The sequence below is a fragment of the Hippocampus zosterae genome, chromosome 1 (assembly GCF_025434085.1).
Source record: "Hippocampus zosterae strain Florida chromosome 1, ASM2543408v3, whole genome shotgun sequence".
NCBI classification, from domain to species: domain Eukaryota; kingdom Metazoa; phylum Chordata; class Actinopteri; order Syngnathiformes; family Syngnathidae; genus Hippocampus; species Hippocampus zosterae.
The window spans coordinates 3,215,809-3,230,531 of NC_067451.1; the positions used below are offsets into that span (position 1 = coordinate 3,215,809).

The 14,723-nt window shown below is 47.4% G+C and overlaps 2 protein-coding genes and 1 long non-coding RNA gene across 3 annotated transcripts in view; 1 reads left to right on the plus strand and 2 right to left on the minus strand.

The window, feature by feature from the left end:
* LOC127602020 (uncharacterized) overlaps positions 1 to 14,723 on the minus strand; it is a 40,442-nt gene that overhangs the window by 18,301 nt on the left and 7,418 nt on the right. The gene's annotated exons all lie outside the window — the stretch shown is intronic.
* On the plus strand, positions 556 to 9,882 carry hspa12b (heat shock protein 12B). The gene is made up of 13 exons (XM_052067137.1): positions 556 to 619; positions 937 to 1,019; positions 1,155 to 1,279; positions 2,040 to 2,226; positions 3,162 to 3,266; positions 3,337 to 3,453; positions 4,402 to 4,579; positions 5,266 to 5,352; positions 6,242 to 6,346; positions 6,926 to 7,184; positions 7,311 to 7,414; positions 8,500 to 8,690; positions 8,874 to 9,882. Exons 1-13 carry the CDS (start codon positions 574 to 576, stop codon positions 9,327 to 9,329), a joined length of 2,043 nt encoding a protein of 680 aa, XP_051923097.1. The 5' UTR covers positions 556 to 573; the 3' UTR covers positions 9,330 to 9,882.
* On the minus strand, positions 9,823 to 14,092 carry cct7 (chaperonin containing TCP1, subunit 7 (eta)). Its single transcript, XM_052067264.1, has 12 exons — positions 13,997 to 14,092; positions 13,355 to 13,438; positions 13,203 to 13,272; positions 13,017 to 13,123; positions 12,162 to 12,340; positions 11,919 to 12,090; positions 11,667 to 11,831; positions 11,402 to 11,590; positions 11,125 to 11,222; positions 10,906 to 11,038; positions 10,616 to 10,822; positions 9,823 to 10,427 (listed from the first exon to the last, which is right to left on the minus strand). Exons 1-12 carry the CDS (start codon positions 14,000 to 14,002, stop codon positions 10,200 to 10,202), a joined length of 1,638 nt encoding a protein of 545 aa, XP_051923224.1. The 5' UTR covers positions 14,003 to 14,092; the 3' UTR covers positions 9,823 to 10,199.

Below are 14,723 nucleotides of genomic sequence, written 5' to 3' on the forward strand. Positions count from 1 at the left end.
TCCCCTGTGCTGTCACAGTCCTCCCATTCCTGATACTTATGTGTGTTTCGCCACTCTTCTCAGCCCCTCTAGTGCAGAGCGGAGAGAAAGGAGTTTGAGGCTGCACTCACTGAACGCCCCAGCCCTTTGGGGGGGGAAAAAAAGTGGCCCCTTTTGCTCCAGGAAGAAACTCTTCGACAGTTTTGCGTTTGAAGAAAGGCATCCTCACTCCTGAAGGGCACAAAGACTTCTCAAGAGCGTGAGTTTTCCAAACATTTGCACTCATTTTTGACGTCATCATCTTGAGGAACTTTACAGATACAAGTTGGTGCAGAAAGAGCGATTGCAGATTATTTGAAGTTTTGTTCAGGAACAAACGCTGCTGGGAAAGCGTTGTAGATTTGTGCATGTCATGCAATGTTGCTTGCTTACTCACACCTTCTCACCTGTGGTTAATTACAGCTAAAACCGCCCCAAATGCAAGGTCGTCCTGAAGACGAACCCTTTTGTGCTATTTGTTTCAACCCTCGCCGCGGTAATATGACGTGACTTTGTCATTTTGCGGCCCCCTCTCAGATCGCCGCACCTGTAAAGATGGCTGACGCGGAGCAGCCGGACTCCAGCAGCCTCCCATCGCCAAGTGAGAGTCATTCCTACGGCAATGTTGTTATTACGCTCTTATCTTTGAACTCCGCGTGCGCTTCTCCCACTTGATTATTCCCGAGACATTCCAGTCGTTTCTTCTCATTCAGTCCCACATCTGAAGCCAAGAGTATTCACAACGCTAAAGCGCTAATGAGCAGGGAGGAGAAATGTTACAGTACATTAATCAGTGCGTGTCAGCCTACCGACCCCCCCCCCCCCCCCCCCCGATAAGCCTTTCCACTCGCTGCTTCGCGGGATTTTCCAACATGGAGCTTTTCTCATCATCTCCTCATCCGTTCTCTTTTTTTGTAGGTGACAATTTATCAGTGCCCTCGTCATCAGCCAATTCGAGAACCGACTGCAGTATTGAACCCCTCACACCGTCACCCTCACCGGTAACAACACACACAACACACACACACACACAACACACACACACATGCAAACGGTTTGTAACAACACTGAAAGTTGTATACTTTCGCTTGCACCTGATTAATCGTCACTTATTCAATTCTGCTTTTGATCCTCAGAGGGTGGAGGTCAGACCACGCATGGCCTGTCCGTTCTCAGTTGTCGTGGCAATAGACTTTGGCACAACCTCCAGCGGCTACGCTTTCAGCTTCACCGAGGACTCGGAAGCCATACACATGATGAAGTAAGACGGCTTCTCGCTTTTTAATCTATTTTCTAAGTTTAACCCTTGGGTCCTTCAAATGAAAAAAAACCCTAAGTTACGTATTTTACAATTTTTGTAATGATGTATTTTGTGTGATACAAACATTCTTATTTTTTTTTCAAACACTCAAAATGTTCAGAGGCATCTGTTGCTATCCATACATATATAGTTTTTATTAGTTCTTTGGGATTTTTTATTCTTTATTTTTTGCAAAAGGAAAAAAAAATGTGTCTGGAGGTCCCAACCAAGCCCTACTAACAATCCCGACCGGACGTCCTCCTGCAAAAAGGCAAACTCGTTTGTGATCCTCTGGCGCCACCTAAAAGTTGCACAATTGGAATGACCTCAACCCAACAATGTGGCATGCGTACGTCTGTCCAAGCGAAAACAAAGCGATTGACGTAAAAATCGCGTGAAATCATGTTAACACATTAGGTTTACAATGCATTCAAAAATATGAATTATAATGGGTCTCTATGATGCAAAATATGTAAATTGTGAAGATTACGGAATCAAAACCTTTTTTATTATTGCTGCAATGCCTGAGAATGATCAGCCGGTGACATCATGAAATTTAGGCCATTTTAGAACCCCCCCCCATACGTTTCAGCTCTCTTGTGTTTTTCCGAATGTCCTTGCCTTTGATTCAAAGACATAATTTTACATTTATCGCAAGCGGTAGACTACGAGGGTTAAGTTGGATTTTTGTCCCCCCCCACCCCCAATCTGTTATATGCAGGCGCTGGGAGGGCGGCGACCCCGGCGTAGCCAATCAAAAGAGCCCCACGTGTCTGCTGTTGACGCCCGACTTGCGCTTCCACAGTTTTGGGTTCGCGGCACGGGACTTTTACCACGACCTGGATCCAGACGAGGCCCGGCAGTGGCTCTACTTTGATAAGTTCAAGATGAAGATCCACAGCACTTGTGTGAGTGAGCTTTGGTTTCCACACCGGTGCAGACGTGACAAACGTCCTTGTGCCGAAAAACAAAGATGGATAAAAGTACGGGTACCGATTAAGGTCTTTAGTCAGCTCCACCTCTAGCAAGTCCAAGTCATGTCCGAGTCCACAAGGTCTGAGTCCAAGTCCAGATGGGATCAAAGAGTTAGCGACAAATAGTATTTTCACGACTACAAAATTAGACAAATTCCATGATGCTCACGACTTTTCTTAGATGGCATGAAACCCTTTGCTTTATTTACCCCGTGTGCAGATTAACCCCAAAATCAATTTCGTCTCTTCGTGGTGCCTCTGCAAGGGGATGTGCCCAAAACTGTCTTCTCACAGAATCTGCAGGTTGCTTCACCTTTAAAATATATATATATATATATATATATATATATATATATATGTATATGTATATATATGTATATGTATATGTATATGTATATATATGTATATATATATATGTATATGTATATATATGTATATATATATATATGTATATGTATATGTATATGTATATATATGTATATATGTATATGTATATGTATATATATGTATATGTATATGTGTATATATATATATATATATATATATATATATATGAAATTGTGGCTAATTTCAGTTCTCCATGTTTGCTCTCGCCAAATTTTATAAGCCCGCTATTGGCTGACATGACTGAAAGAAAAAGACTGCGTACCTTAGTGCTCGCCGTCGGGCTAGCCAATCAGATGACTTTTTTTGGTGATCTGAAAATCTTAATTTGAAGTTTCTTTTGAAGGAGGATGTTCATTTTCAGGAATAAAAACATGGCCCAATGGCTGAGTCCGAAACGAGTGAAACTTCTCCCAACAGACAAAGTAATGCGACACACAAAGAAAAATTCACGTCTATTCATGTGAATCCCGCCTTTGCTGCAGGATCTCACGATGGAGACCGAGCTGGAGGCGGTTAACGGCCGACGGGTGGCAGCCATTGAGGTGTTCGCTCACGCGCTGCGCTTCTTCAGGGAGCACGCCCTAAAGGTACGGCACGTTAGCGCGCGTTGGCAAACGTTAGCGCCGGCAAAGGAAGCTAACCCGGAGGTCGTTTTAGGAGGTGAAGGAGCAGACCTCTTCCGTGCTGGAGGGGGACGAGATCAGATGGGTGATCACCGTCCCTGCCGTGTGGCGGCAACCTGCCAAACAGTTCATGAGAGAGGCCGCCTACCTGGTTAGTGCCACAAACGACACGGCGCCGCGTTTTGTTTTTGGAGGACTTTGCGAGCTACACCGACACCTGCGTTTACTACAGCGCTGGCGTGGATGCACGTTCGGAGCAGTTTTCGGGTGTGTGCGCGCGTGCTTCCAACTGTTCGTGATGTCATCGGCAGAACAATGAGCGAGACCGGCATACAAACACGGGAAGTCGTGAGCAGACACCGCCCTGCGCTCACCCGCATACACCAACACACACTTACAGTATAGACAGTACAGTGCACACTTTTTCTTTTTTTTTTTTTTTTAATGAAATAGCAAGGAGGCTATGTACATGTAAACAACAAAATATGTGACAGGGTGGACAGGCACAGAGTGGACATTTTGGGCGAACGCTACCAATTAACGAGCACATTCCGCACCTCAATTTAGCAACATGACACAGTTTGTTTAACCAAAAAAAAAAACCTTTCAGAAATTTTTTTATATTAGTCCAAAGTTCATCGATGACAGAGGAGACATGTCAGGCGTGACCACATCCAACCACATACACAACAAGATGATGAAAATTAGGAAACATGAGTGTAAATGTCACTGAAAATATCAGAGGGTCCCCTCGAGGGACAGTTACTCCATAACTATAAATATAAATATATATAAAACTTGGTTGCTGACAGGGAGGGTGGGCATTTTTGGGGTTTGACTTTTTTTTTACCACATATTACACAGCCTTTAATTAGCAGAGTAGTGTGTGGAACTTGCTAAAAATGCATCCACATTGAATGGGAAAAAAATGTTTAAAATGAAGGAAATGCATTTTAAGATTTACTGCTTACGTGTGCAAATGCCGCCTATTTTTCCCCCTCAAAATTCCATTATTATATTCTGCTGAGGATGCCAAAGGCACTTTGGACTCATCCCGACGCTTGTTTTTTTTTTCTCTGGTTCCTCCTCCTCCTTCCAGGCAGGTCTGGTGTCCCCGGATTGTCCCGAGCAACTCCTCATCGCTCTCGAACCGGAGGCCGCCTCCATTTACTGCCGCAAGCTCCGCCTACACCAGGTGACCGACCTGAGCCTGCAGCCGATGGCGAACGGCGTGGATGTGAGCGGATCGCGGCCTTTTGACTCCAGCTTTAGGCAAGGTGGGGCAACGCGCCCGTTTGTGTGCTTGAGTCGCACTGTTTTGCAAGAAGGTCAAAATATGCACCACGCGTTCAAACGGGGCAGCGGGGGCCCAAGGCGTGCTTCGGCGTAAGAATATTTCACCCACCCCCTTTCCGCTGCACAGCTCCACTTACAAGTCACTGAGAAACCATTCAAGCCGACACACACTCACTCACACACACACACACAAAGATGTACACTAAACACAGGATATTGTAATTGGAACAAGGTGCAGGCGGTCTATGATCTCACCCCCTCCTGCCATGTCGTTTGGACTCCATTTCTTTTCCTTCACTTCACTCTCGCTCCCTTTATGATGTTGTCATTGTTTACGCTCCACTCACATACTTGGCACCGTCGTCACAGTTTTGTTAGTTCAGCTCTTTTGCCACCTCAATTCACTGTGAAAAAAATACAAATAATAACAGTGGTGTCATTTGTATACACACACACACACACACACACACACACATATGCACAATTGTTTTACTCATATGTAAATTGTTTCCAGATTTGGAGCGTCATCTACTCATTTGTGGGCTGCATGTCACTGGGCTTTTCTTTGTTTTGTATTACACACACAAACACACACACACACACACACACGCACACACACATGAATGGCAATCCAAAGTCGAGCCTTGCTGTCTTGTGTGTGTGGCAGCCCGGGAGCAGTTGAGGCGATCCCGACACAGCAGGACCTTCATCGTGGAGAGCGGAACCGGGGAGCTGTGGTCCGAGCTGCAGACCGGTACGGTTTACATCTTTGTCCTTTTCGTGTTGCATTGAAGATTTTGAACTTTCACCTTCCTGCCGGCTGGTCGCGAGACAGCATTTCCGCCTCTCCTGCCCAAACGGGCATGAATGGCGCTCTCGGAGGAACGAAATGGCTGCCGTTCAAGTGAAAGGATTGTAAAATAGGAACGTGAGTCATTTTTCTGCGATTAAATGCCGCTTTCAGAACCACGCGCACACCCCGTTGAACCCTAGCAGCTCTCCTTCCTCTCCACACACGCACGCATGCTTTTCAATTTTCTTTTCTGCTGCATTCGGCATACCTGAACCAAAAGCAGAGCTTTATCGCAGGACATATCATAAACACTGGCGCGAAGGGAGTGCAGTAATCTAAAATTCCTGAAGGCTGTTTGTGCCGGTCGAAAAGAAACATTAAGGGGGTGAAAAAAAAGCCCCTTTTTTTTCTTTTGGGTGAAAGTTAACAGCGCTTTTTTCAGAATAATACGAGCACTCATCTCTTGAGGCCTGACTGATACCAACACCTTGTAACTGATACCACTTGTAATTTTGATACATCATATTTCTATCGTTTTACAAAATGTACATACAAGAACCCAAAAAGTCAGGAACTGCTGAGTATTTGAGTCATCAAATAAATAGCAGTACACTAATACACCCGAAGCATTAACATAAGCCATACATATACTTATAGAGAGTTCATTTGGAAAAAAAAAAACATTCTGTCAGCCATGTGCGGCATTTAGTTCCTGAAAAGGGCACCTTGGTATCAGTGTCGGAGCGATACCGAAACCCGATATCGGTACTCGCCCATCCCTTTTTTTTTTTTGTCCATGTTTTTATTTTTTTCAAGTAGTACTTGCACTGATGGCTACCATGTCCTGCAGGTGACAAGTACATTGTAGCAGACTGCGGAGGAGGAACGGTGGATCTGACGGTCCATCAAATCGAGCAGCCGCAGGGGACGCTGAAAGAACTGTACAAGGCCTCAGGTGCCATTTGAAGCCCCCCGCCCCCAGAGTGTGTCCTTTGTTCTTTTTATGTTCCAATTGGCAATGAAAAAGCGACTCCATATTTTTTGCTCAATCGAACAGAAAATTGTTGAATAAATGGCGGACAAATGGGCGGCCCGGTAGTCCAGTGGTTAGCACGTCGGCTTCACAGTGCAGAGGTACCAGGTTCGATTCCAGCTCCGGCCTCCCTCTGTGGAGTTTGCATGTTCTCCCCGGGCCTGCGTGGGTTTTCTCCGGGTGCTCCGGTTTCCTCCCACATTCCAAAAATATGCATGGCAGGCTGATTGAACACTCTGAATTGTCCCTAGGTGTGAGTGTGAGTGCGAATGGTTGTTCGTTTCTGTGTGCCCTGCGATTGGCTGGCAACCGATTCAGGGTGTCCCCCGCCTACTGCCTGGAGACGGCTGGGATGGGCTCCAGCACCCCCCGCGACCCTAGTGAAGATCAAGCGGTATGGAAGATGAATGAATGAATGAATGAATGAATGGCGGACAAATGGAAAGCACGGACAATACACGGATTCTTCCGGCCCTCTCCGACAGTCCGTCTTCCTTTAAGGTGGTCCGTATGGAGCCGTGGGCGTGGACCTGGCCTTCGAGTCCATGCTCAGCCAGATCTTTGGGGACGACTTCATCCAGAGCTTCAAAACCAAGCGGCCGGCTGCCTGGGTGGACCTCACCATTGCGTTCGAGGCCAGGAAGCGGACGGCGGCGCCGGGCGGGGCCAACGCCCTCAACATCTCGCTGCCCTTCTCCTTCATCGACTACTACAAAAGACACAGGGGGCAGAGCGTGGAGGCCGCCCTGAGGAGAAGCAAGTCAGTACTACTCCTGAGTCCTGCATTACTCCCGCTGTCCGCTATCGAGACGTCACCGTCGCGGGATTTGTCGTGGAGCTTTTTAAAACGTTTTCTCCCTTGACCGCCACTCTTTGTGCTTTCCAGTATGAACATCGTCAAGTGGTCGTCGCAGGGCATGCTGCGACTTAGCCAGGAAGCCATGAACGAGCTCTTCCAGCCCACCATCACGAATATTGTGCAACACATTGGTGAGAATAATTACATTCATTAGACTAACACTGGTCAACGCGCATTTTGGTGACCAGAAAGTTGACATGCTTTTGCGGTATTTTTGATGTCGCTAAATCTGTTTAATTTTTTTATTTTTTCTGAGTCGGCTCTGGTTTTTAAGAATACCCAAGTTTGAGGTTTTATCTGTTTTTTCAAGCATGTCCATCCAGTATTCTTTCTTTTCTTTTTTTTATTATGAAAGGGGGGCCTTTGATGTGCAAATCATGTTTCAAGTGAAAATCAAGCAAACAAATTCAGAAATTACACTTTAGCGGTAAATGCGGATTATTTTGTCATGCAAAACAGGTGATGTCAAAGCATGAGCACTACTTTTAAAGTAACGATCAAAGTACATTTTGTCAAATCTCAAAACAAGTTTTTGTCAGTTGTCAATGTCGCTGAAAACTAAAACCACTTCAAAGGAACCAATCTCATGACTGGATTCAGCTGCCCCAAATTACAGAGAAAAAAATAAATATACCTGTATATATTTGGCTTTCTTTTTTGGGGGGTGATGGGGCGTGCAGAGACAATGGGAAAGACGGCAAAAGCAAGAGACAAACCTTCCTTGAGCCTTGGAATATTCAGGCATAGCAAAAGTATTCATAGGCCTTTGGTACGGAAGGCAAATAAGTCAGTTTAGGTGAATAAAAACACACAACGCACACCACTATCGACGGACAAATGAACAGCATCGGGGTTGCAGTGTTATAAAGCCTCAAGCAACGGAGATTTAAGCAACAGCAAGACATCAAGAAAGAGCGTGGAACAACTCTCAGAGGCATGTTTTTTTTTTTATCTCTATGAGGAACGACTATGCATTATACCGCCCCCACGTGGTCAACGCGCGCACACCAGAAGCACCACTACAGTATGAATTGAATCGAAGCATCGTTGCTTCATTCTTTACATCCCACGTTATTGTATTTACTGGATGTTGTGTAATGTATTTTTCTTAATTTAAAAATACATAAAAAGTTTCATAGGTTTGATAAATCCCACATTCGAAACCTGGACTGAAACTTCTTCACACGTCCTTTTTTTTCCCGCTGCGCTGTTGCAGAAGAGCTGATGTCGAAACCCGAGGTGCGCGACGTGCGTTTCCTCTTCCTGGTGGGCGGATTCGCCGAGTCGCCCATGCTGCAGAAAGCCGTCCACAAAGCGCTCGGATGTCTTTGCCGCATCATCATCCCGCACAACGTCGGTCTGACCATCCTGAAGGGGGCGGTGTTGTTTGGGCTCGACCCGACTGTGGTGAGGACACGCCAATAAAAACAAAACAAAACGGCACGTAAAAAAAAAAAGACAGACAGATAGCATAATGCTAACATACAATGTGAAATGCCATAGACAGGCTAACAGAAACTAGCATAGTGGGGAGCGATGTTGCCAAACTTAACAGTTTTAATAGCTCATTGCATGGATGGCGCCTCACAGGTGCGAGTGCGTCGATGCCCGCTGACGTACGGCGTGGGCGTCTTGAACCGCTTTGTGGAGGGGCGCCACCCCCGGGACAAGCTCCTCATCAAGGACGACCGGCAGTGGTGCACCGACATCCTGGACCGCTTCGTGTCCGTGGACCAATCGGTAGCTCTGGGCGAGGTGGTGCGGCGGAGCTACACGCCCGCGCGCCCCTGCCAAAGGAAGATCGTCATCAACATCTACTGCAGCGCCACCGACGACGTCACGTACATCTCGGACCCGGGGGTGAGGAAGTGCGGAACGGTCACGTTGGAACTGCCGCAGCCGTTACTACCGCCCGCTGCGGGAGGCCCGGCGAGGAGGGAGATCAGGGCCACCATGCAGTTTGGGGATACCGAAATCAAAGTGACGGCCGTGGACGTCGCGTCCAAACGCTCCGTCAATGCGTCCATTGACTTCCTGTCTAACTGAGCAGTGAGATATCCAAATAGATTCCAGTCGTGAACATTTGTGGCGCCAGGGAGTTTCAAAGTCTTGACTTCAGAATGAATCGGACATGTTTCTGGAAAATGACCGAAAACGTGAAAAGACTAAGAATGACATCGTACTCGTTTTGGGGGGAGTCGGCGATATAGTGTCCAATTGTTTTACAGCTTTTCTGATTTTTTTTTTCTTACCTGGAGTGAGAATATCCCGTGACTATTTTAATCCACCGTACTACCTAGCACAGTCCAACATGGCTGTCAATTAGCAATGAGCTACAAGCTGGGAGAAGCTCAGAATGCAACGAGCAGGAATTGTGGTGTAGTCCGAATAATAAGGTCTCGATCAGCCACTTGTGGACTTTCACGGTGAGATGGATTTACTTTCCAGGATTAATCACTGGTTATTTTACGCAATAACAGCCTCGTTTTTGATCGCCGTGTCCCAGTGTTGAAAGTAACACACGCAAGTCATCGATAAGTTTGATTTCAGCGGTGCGTTTATTGTTTGTAAGAATGGTTCAATAAATACACGCACACGGCGCAGTTCCTTTCAGTGCTTTTCATTGGATGTCACATCAGCAAAAACCAGATGAGCCGTTACAGAACGCAAGAGGAAGAAGCGGGCCTCGAGGATGGTGACAAACCTGCAAAACGAAGGCCGTGCTTGGTAAGTCTCACACACACACACACAATAAACCCGAAACTCACAGGTGGTGGGAGGGGGTGGGGGGCTAATGAAATGTCTTCAAAGAAAATGGGCTGAAATTTGTGTTTAAACAACACCTTCGGTTCCCCGTGTGTGTGTAACTGTTGGCGTCAATGTAATTGAAAAGTGGAGGGTGTGCGGGGGGGGTCTTTAGTGGCCGTGAGGTCTTCCGCGGCCTCTGCCCCTTCCGCCTCCCGGGGGTCCGTCGACACTGCTGCGCGGATTCTTGATGGTCTCGTCGACAGACAGGATGAGGCAGGCCGCCTCCGAGGCTGCGGTCAGCGCGTTGATGCGGACGATGGACGGCTCCCACACGCAGGCGACAAAGTTATCGGCGATGTCCTCGTTGTTGATGTCCACGCCGTACCACATGCCGCCCTGAGCGGGGAGGGGTGGGGGGGGGGAGGAAGTCAGTCACTCGTCAGGTTGCTCGACTTTCCTGGAGCATTTGATTGCGCTGGCCACTTTTGACTATGACGCCATCCGTTTTGAATTTGATGACACCGATGCACGAATTGATGTATCGAGTAAATATACGAGTCCCCCGAGGTGGACGGCTTTCCTACCTGAGCGTGTTTGGCACGCAGCTTGTTCAAAATGTTGGTGGCGTCAAAGCCGGCGTTGTCACACAGCTGTCTGGGGATGATCTCCAGGGCCTTGGCGTAGGCGCCGATCAGCAGCTGCTGCTTCCCCGGAATGGTTCTCGAATAATACCGCAGGTACTTGGACAGCTCCATCTCCACGGCTCCTCCACCCGCAACCACGGAATCGTTCTGCAAAACAAGAGCGGAAAGGCCAGTCAGCTGGGGAAATATTCACGCCGGCTGCGAGGATCGGTTTTCGAGTTTCCGCTTACCTTGATGGCTCTGCGCACGATCATGATGGCGTCGTGCAGCGAGCGCTCAGTCTCCTCGGTGAACTGCTCGGCTCCGCCTCGCAGGATGATGGTGCACGTCTTGGTCTTGGGGCAGCCCTTGAACAAGTTATACCTACACAACAAGAACCCAAGCTGTCAGCGACAGGCAGGTGCCACAACCCTTGCCCCCCCCCCCCCAAAAAAAACTGAGAGGACAACCTTTCTCCTCCCATCTGGACCTCCTCAAAGAGCTCACACTGGCCCAGCACGTCGTCCGTCAGATGACCAACAGAAGTCTGGATAGAGCCCCCGCAGGCCTGGATGTCACATGACACAAGGTAGTGTTGTGTGACAATTCACCCGTGTATCCATATTTTGCCATCCACCCAACATAATCGTTTGTCTTCAAATAAACGGGCTCACGCCAAGCACACCGGAGAAAATCTTTTCGCTTGTAAAGGTAACAATCCACGTTAGAGGAGTTCTGGGGTCCTACCATCATGGTCCTCTTCATGTCTTCCTCCTGGACCCTCCCGGCACAGAACAAGTCTCTGTCGGCAAAGTACTGGGTGGCCACGTCACCGATGGGCAACTTGGACAGAACCACCTTAGCTCCCGACTGGTAGATCTTCTCCAACTTGTCGTAAAGGATGTTCCACTCCGCGTCCACGATGGCCTGATAGTCCTGCAGACGTGAGGCAGACGGTGAAAAACCCAAAGGGGACTCCGGCGCCCTGCCCGCGGTGGGACGGTCCGCATACCTCCACTGACTTCACCCGAACCTCGGCGTTGTCCTTCTCGGCTTTCAGCTCCAGCTCAATGTTGAGCAGCGCAATCTTTGGATTCTCGTAAGACTTGGGCTGCATCTCGAAGCCGGCGTAGGAGAAGGTCTTCTTAAAGGCGACTCCGGAAATCAACTGGGAATCCTGAGTTGGGGAAAACAAGACGTGTGTGTGTGTGTGCCCGAAGGTAAAGGTTTTGCTTTGCTGGGGGGTAGGGGCAAAGAAACTGACCTCCAGTCCTCCTCCCTGAACCTTCTTGATGCCGATCATCTTGAGGGACAGCAGCTCATCCAGCGACATGACGGCGTCCACCACCATCTTGGAGAAGAACTCCTTCTGAACGGCGATTAGCTTGGAGTTGAGGGCTGTGGCTGCACACTTTTCCAACAACTGCCGCTGCTCTCTGAGGAGACCGGCACACGGGTAAGGAAAACAACCCTTGGAGCGGGGTTTCAAGGACGCTCGAGCGCTTACTGTTTGTCGTCTTTCTTCACAGGAACGGCGATCTCCTTGATCTTTGCGACAGCCAGGTTGGTCGCTGTACGGAATGCTCGGATGATGGTCTGAGGGTGGAGCCCCTCCTCCACGTAGGGCTTCAGCTGCTTCAGGAACTCTGCGGCCAAGAGCGTGACCGAGGTGGTGCCGTCCCCCACCTGAGTTTGGGTATGATAAGAGATTTTCAGATTGGGGCAGGAATTTAAATGGGGAAAGTGCCACTTCCTTGCTTCGCACATGCATGATGAACGCACGTACACACTACTAAAGACTACTACTACTACACTACACAGTGTCCAATTAGTTTGTGAAGTTTGTCAAATGTAAAATTGTTAGACTGGTGGTGATATTAGTCAATCCATCATTTTGCCATCAAACGCCCACTCTCTTTTCTGGTCTTGGTAATTTAAAGGAAAAAAAAAACGTGAGTCGCTAACACAAAATTTATGAGCATAAAACTGTTGTGCATAAAATATCCTTCACAAAATGTTTAGTCTGTATTTTTTTGGGTGGGGGGTCAAAATGTCATTTAGGTGCAAGAACTCATGTTCTAATCCTTATTACTATAAATTGAATAAGATTTACTTTTTTTATGGCAAAATAAGAGTAATATTTCACTTGTCAGTTTCTGGGTTTACTCATAAAGCAGACTATTCTGTAAACCTTGAAAGGTCAAACCGAATGCTCGAAATAGGCTGGCACTCGATAGATTTTCTCTTTTGAAAATGGCTGCCTTTGAAAGAGTGCAAAGAAAGTTATCATATTCAACCATAAATGTAAAAACCGTTCGTGGTGGATTTTTACAAGCCTTCTCGCTTTAGATATAAACAAGACCTCAGCGTCCTGAGAGCGGGCAATGTCCACCAGGGTCTTGGCTGCTGGGTGGACCACATCTAGCAACTTCAGGATGGTGGCCCCGTCGTTGGAAATGGTGGCCTTACCTGGAAAACACAAAGCTTCCCTTCAATGCCGGCGCCAGGGGATCAACGCGAAAGCCGTTCTCCTTGCCGTGCGTCTCACCTCTGCTGTCGACCATGAGTTTGTCCATCCCTCTGGGCCCCAGGGTTGTCCTCACAGCCTCGGATATAACCTGCAAGGGGCAGATAGGCATGCTTACTTAAGCAGAACACACGCACGCACACACACACACACAAGTCGCAATAATTGCAGACCTGACAGGCATTGATGTTGCTGATGAGCTGCGGGATTCCCTGAGACGTGTCTGTCCCCTCCTTCAACAGGATCACTGATGTGGGCTGTAGACAAGCACAACGGGGACCACAATGAATCTGTTTAGCATTCACTCTCTGTCCTCGATGTATGACTGCAAGTACGTACGATCATCTTTTTATTTGTGGACTTCTAGCAAGCGGCTCGATTTAAATCCAAATTTCAATGAAAGACGAGGCTCTTTTGTGATGCTCCGTGCTAATACTCCCTACTTTCACACAGACCAAGAGGCTAGCGGCTAACCCAACAACTACATCGCTAACACATTTCCCGGACTAGATAAGAGATTGTAGTAACACGGCAAACTTAAAAGGGGCGCACTGCCATTTGCATTTCAACTCCGATCCGTTTGATTTGTCGTGTTATTGTCATCGCGTGAAGCATCGTTCACGCCCATGGACAGTTGTTAGCCTTCCAATGCTAACGGTCTTTTTAGGCGTTTTACTACGTCATCCGCTGAAATAATGTTTCCCGGCAAACAGGAACGACTCGGTGTTTCATCTCGGGTTCTTCGGAGGATAAAGCCACGCCACCCAACTCTACGATGGACACAGATTGAACGTCGCAGAGGCCGCTGAACTCACCATCATCGTTGCAGTTCCTTCGAGAAGCTTGGGACCGGCATAAAATCCCACAGTGCTTTGCAGTGCTGCGTTCAGGTGCGTGCGGGAAATCTTGCCGTGATTGGGTTCCGTTACCCGTTTCGAAAGAAACCAGAAAATAAACTTGTGTCGTCAGGAAGTACTTTTGTACTTCCCAGCACTTATGAGATTTTGCTTTGTTTCTGTAAATTATGTAAAATAATCTCAGGTTAAAACAAGTACAATGTGGAATGTCATGTTCTATGTTTTACCGACATTTACGAAGGAACGCCCACCGGTGACGTCACAATACCAAAGCGATGGAGTGATTATTCATTTTCCGAAACGTTTTTTAAAGTATTGATTGCACTACATAATGGAACATCTTAAAATGAAATAAAGTAATGAATAATACTGATATGATGATTTCAGAGAAGCGAACAATTAATTTCAAACACGGTCATTGTCCAGGTTACTAACGAACAGTGAATATGCATCGAATTCATATGGCGTTGATCATGGGGACATATACAGTAGATCATTTTTGTTCTGTTGTAAACAATGCATATTTTAATTAGCCAGTAACACGCTGAGATATATGAACGCCACAATCACAAGCGTTCAGGAAAGGGGTGTCGAAGTGACAAATTTTTCCTGAACGCACCAGTGGTGACATCAGGCAGCGCGGAAGAATGCAGGCCATTGATTGGTCCGAGACCCCTGCGTCTGT

Bases quoted from the DNA above. Each gene is read 5' to 3' on its own strand.
- hspa12b (XM_052067137.1), top strand. From the start codon at position 574: ATGGCTGACGCGGAGCAGCCGGACTCCAGCAGCCTCCCATCGCCAA. The intron at 5,353-6,241 runs GTACGGTTTACA...CATGTCCTGCAG, and splicing joins GTGGTCCGAGCTGCAGACCG to GTGACAAGTACATTGTAGCA. The intron at 7,185-7,310 runs GTCAGTACTACT...TGTGCTTTCCAG, and splicing joins GCCGCCCTGAGGAGAAGCAA to TATGAACATCGTCAAGTGGT.
- cct7 (XM_052067264.1), bottom strand. The intron at 13,273-13,354 runs GTCTGCAATTAT...TGCCCCTTGCAG, and splicing joins GCAACATCAATGCCTGTCAG to GTTATATCCGAGGCTGTGAG. The intron at 12,341-13,016 runs GTCTTGTTTATA...ACCCAAACTCAG, and splicing joins CCCGCTCTCAGGACGCTGAG to GTGGGGGACGGCACCACCTC.